General features: G+C 32.2%; 1 protein-coding gene across 1 annotated transcript; it reads right to left on the bottom strand.

Annotated features, from left to right (window-relative positions):
- Window positions 1-2,222: 2,222 nt before the first annotated feature.
- On the bottom strand, window positions 2,223-4,331 carry LOC120628696 (PHD finger-like domain-containing protein 5A). Its single transcript, XM_039897260.1, has 3 exons — window positions 4,164-4,331; window positions 3,881-4,071; window positions 2,223-2,421 (listed from the first exon to the last, which is right to left on the bottom strand). Exons 1-3 carry the CDS (start codon window positions 4,213-4,215, stop codon window positions 2,332-2,334), a joined length of 333 nt encoding a protein of 110 aa, XP_039753194.1. The 5' UTR covers window positions 4,216-4,331; the 3' UTR covers window positions 2,223-2,331.
- Window positions 4,332-4,607: the final 276 nt, after the last annotated feature.

Raw genomic sequence — 4,607 nt, 5'->3', positions numbered from 1 at the left:
AACACGATTATCAGACAATTTATTAAGATTTTGTCTCTGTTCAAACAAGAGGCGAACAAAGCGAGGCACATCATGCTACTAAAGAATGCTCTCGTAGCCTCTCCAACGAACGCAACTTAACTTTCTTGGTTCCTTAATGCAGAAAATGTGGGCAAGTCTATGCATCTTTGTATAAAGGTAGTTTAACCAGAGAGATCAAAATAAAATAATGGCGGCCGGCACGCCTCGACGTCCACAGCATACTTTACTTTATGCGTCGGGCTTGAGATTTCGAATCAACGACTACCATTGTAAATATCGATGTTCAGCGTCAATTGAACGACTATTCGCGTCAGTTTGAACACGTCTATAAGAGTAACTTTTAAAATACATGGTTTACTTTTTAGTTTCTTTGTATATTTCCCAAAGTACTTTCAATTTCCAAAAGCCATTTAATTTCAATGAGATGCATGCCGTGCTTTGCCAAAAACTCCGCGAACGACGTTTGACATTATTCTATGACATCATAACAAATCCAATATGGCGGTTATCGGGATATGACCGGTCAAAATAAGCACACAAAATGGAGACAAATGTTTATTTCGACTAAAAGATATTTAAATTCGTTATACGTACTACTAATTAAGGTTTATTTTGTTTCTTTTATTGTTTTATTTATATTAGGTTTGTAATTTATATATTAAAAAAATGTTACGTATTCATTGTAATTTATTTTTCGATAGAATAAATGTAGATATTAAAAATTACGTTGTACTATTATAAATTAGTAAAATATTGACAATACTTAAACTTTAGAATTGTGCTTGTGAAAATGAAAATAAAACTGCTTATGTGTGTACGAAATATTTATTTTATCTTGTATTCCTTATGTAAATGAAATATAATAATTGGTGCAAACAATCTCCACAGTTGAATAATTATTATCAGCCGATAAAGATCCCACTTCTGAACACAGGCCTTCCTCTTATTATATGTTAGGTTAGGCTGTATAACTAGGCGTGAAATATGGTTTTTATATATAAAGGAAGTTGAATGACGGCTGAGAGCTTGTATATATTGAAAAGTTAAGACCTTTTGGTTTCATTTTTGTAGTGATACTGATGAAAATTGGTATTTACGTGGACAGTTATTAAAATAGGTTTAGTCTTAATAATGATAAAATGTTGTTTCAATGCAGGTTAACTTTTTAATTATGGTTGATATAATAGAATAACCAGCTAATTAATTTATTAACATACATATTTGTATTTCTAACAGCATTAAATTTTATCTGCTCTAACACAAACTGTATAATACAACTTTATATATCCATACACCGATTATATATTAACCGTTTGGAATGATTGAATAGACACAGTTGTAAAACTTTGTTTCAGATTATTGGACATTATAGTATCTACAGCTTAATAGAGAAGGATAATTCCAGACTCCTAGGGCTACGTACAAGTAGAGTGTTATAAGCCTGCTTATGCATAATCAGGTTTTTTGTAAATCAAAAAACCTATGACCTTTAGTTTGAAGTTGACAAATGCAATTTCAAACATAAACTCATACACTATAAACACGATGATGAAGTTGCAGTGTTGGTCTGAGACACCAGCTTGTGATACGAGAACCACATTAGGCTGTAGTCTATTTGTGTATACTTGCATACTTTCACTGACATAACATTTGTATCTATTTAAGGAATCTGCAAATATCACTGTCCTAACATGATAATCAATACAAATTGGCATTTGTTAACTTTAACGCCAAACTATGTCAACATGAACTACGAGCAGGACCAATTATTGTCTATAAACTTAAAGGTAAATAGCTTTTAACAATATGCATTAAAACAATCTATGACTGGCACACTTTAGTCTCCTCCCACAATAAAAAGGTTTAAGGCCATAGCCAAGTGCAGATTGGTTCACTTCACACATGCTTGGGAACATTAGGGAGAACTCTCAAGCATGCAGATTGCCTTACAATACTTTACTTCACCATTATGCAAGTCATATTTAATTACCTTAAATGCAAATAAATTCCACACAAAAAGGAAACAGAGGTCTTACCAACTATAAGTGCTAAACATACAACAATACATTTTTGTACCAACATTCACTGCACTAATCACCACTTGTTGACACTAGCTCCAAATTGACTTTGAAATGTCTAGAAAGATATCCATCCAGCTCAGTGTAGTAAGTAAAAAATAATCACTGTATAATCATTATCAATTAGAAATATTCGCAAGTTTTATTTTATATTCATAGAATCAATTACACTTATAAAACACACCACAAAACTTCAAGTCCCAGTCATTTAGAAATTGTAGCGTGTTTACTGCTAGTGTCTCCTAAAACCATATTTCTTTCTCTCATAGAACAGATCTGTCTTTGAGCTACCCAAGTTGACAATCTTTGGGCAGCCATCTCTCTGAAATAAAAGAAAACATACCAATTTTTAAGATGTTATTTCATCATCATCATCTCTATGTAGCGATAAGGCCACCAAGTTTTTTTCACCATTTGACGGCTGACTGGCGCAGTTGGCAGCAACCCTGCTTTCTGAGTCCAAGGCCGTGGGTTCGATTCCCACAACTGGAAAATGTTTGTGTGATGAACATGTATGTTTTTCAGTGTCTGGGTGTTTATCTGTATATTATAAGTATTTATGTATATTATTCATAAAAATATTCATCAGTCATCTTAGTACCCATAACACAAGCTATGCTTACTTTGGGGCTAGATGGCGATGTGTGTAATGTCGTAGTATATTTATTTATTTATTTATTTATAATTGTACTCTCTTGCTCTGTATTTATATCTCTATAACTACTTTTTTTCTTTGGTGTACAATAAAAGTGTATTCATTCATTTATTCATTCATCATCATAGCTATGGGTTTAATATAACAGATAGCCCACTACTATCTTCGACAGCATCATAACTTATCACCATATAAGATCACCGCGATCAAATAATAAATAATAAATAAATAAATATACTACAGCAATACACACATCGCCATCTAGCCCCAAAGTAAGCTTAGCTTGTGTTATGGGTACTAAGATAGCTGATTAATATTTGTTTTTCATTAATATAATTCACATTTATATTTATAATATACAGATAAACACTGAAAAACATTCATGTTCATCACACAAACATTCTCCAATTGTGGGAATCAAACCCTTGGACTAAGAAAGCAGGGTTGCTGCCCACTGTGACGTCCGACATGTCCGCCAAAACATGTAGTGAAATAAAAAAAAACATCAGGCTAATTTATGCTCCTCAGCTGAGCAATTTGCCATTCTACAATACAGTGACATAAACTAAACATATTGCTTTAATGCTTGTTTGTGAGCTTAGATAACAAATCACTACTTTTAAATAAGAAGCAACACTAATTACATAAATTTAAACAAAGCTGCTATAGCAATCTCTTCCAGACAACCTTTGGGGAAAGTAATTAAAGAAAGTAAAGGGTGGTGGTTTTACCTGTATAAAATAAACTGGCTATAAATATAATTACATACAAAAATAATGTCGGCGTAATTGTATATGTTGTTTAAACTAGTTACTTATTATTTAACCTGTATTTTCATGCAGTGTACAATAAAAGTGTACTGATTCATAATAATATATATATATATATATATATATATATATTATTATGAATATATATATATATATATATATATATATATATACGTAATATAAAATATATATGTAACATAAAATATATATGTATATAAAATTATAATATTATAAATACATCCGTATACACGTTAATTAATGGCTATTAGGCAAATAAAATTGAAAAATCGCAAGGAAAAGCTAGTAAATTAAAAAGAAAAATATTGTAAAGCTGTTTTAAAATTAGGATAACTTACATCTTTCTCCTGTATCGTACACTCTTTACAATAGTACGCGTCTGAGACGCCGGGTCCACCACATATAACGCATCTTCCCTGGTACGAACCATAGTTACACTCGTCGCATATGCGCACCAGCGTGCATGGCCGCACGTAAGAGTCGCAAATCACACATTTGCCGTCGCATTTTTCACATAAACGACCGATAGCTAAAAAGTTTACAATACCAAATTTTTAAACTTATGAAGTGTTTGGTTAGATATAATTTGGTCACAAATCGATGAATAGGAACATATCTTACCAACTCCTGGTTGTTTTCTGCAGAATATAAGATCGGGATGATGTTTAGCCATATTTCTGATGGATTATTTGAAAAATAATAGCAGTATTCGTTGTTTGAATATCAACAAAGAATGTTAAATGTTTTTAACCTCAAAAGTCAAAATGTCAAGTCAAGTATCAATAATTTGACGTATATGAACAAAGATGCGAATAGCCGATCTGACTCGAGACATAGACAAATTAAATACCTATCTATAGACTTGGTAAGGGGTGTATACAAGTGTGTGCCAACACGCTACGCACAGTACCTAGTTGTACAGAAACAGCTAATACCAACGAGCACTAAATACTCAGCTCAATAAGTCTCAACTCAGGTAAATTTCGAGACTCCTGACCGAGAGTGTGAAGTAGTCTATGTTTATGGGTAGAGTTGGAAGTCTTTGGTTACTATTTGATATTTTGA

The sequence above is a fragment of the Pararge aegeria genome, chromosome 13, assembly GCF_905163445.1.
Source record: "Pararge aegeria chromosome 13, ilParAegt1.1, whole genome shotgun sequence".
NCBI lineage: Eukaryota > Metazoa > Arthropoda > Insecta > Lepidoptera > Nymphalidae > Pararge > Pararge aegeria.
This window is presented reverse-complemented; position numbering and strand designations above follow the sequence as displayed.

Bases quoted from the DNA above. Each gene is read 5' to 3' on its own strand.
- LOC120628696 (XM_039897260.1), bottom strand. From the start codon at position 4,215: ATGGCTAAACATCATCCCGATCTTATATTCTGCAGAAAACAACCAGGA. The intron at 4,072-4,163 runs GTAAGATATGTT...TAAACTTTTTAG, and splicing joins CAGAAAACAACCAGGAGTTG to CTATCGGTCGTTTATGTGAA. The intron at 2,422-3,880 runs GTAAGTTATCCT...CTTTTATTTCAG, and splicing joins GTACGATACAGGAGAAAGAT to AGAGATGGCTGCCCAAAGAT.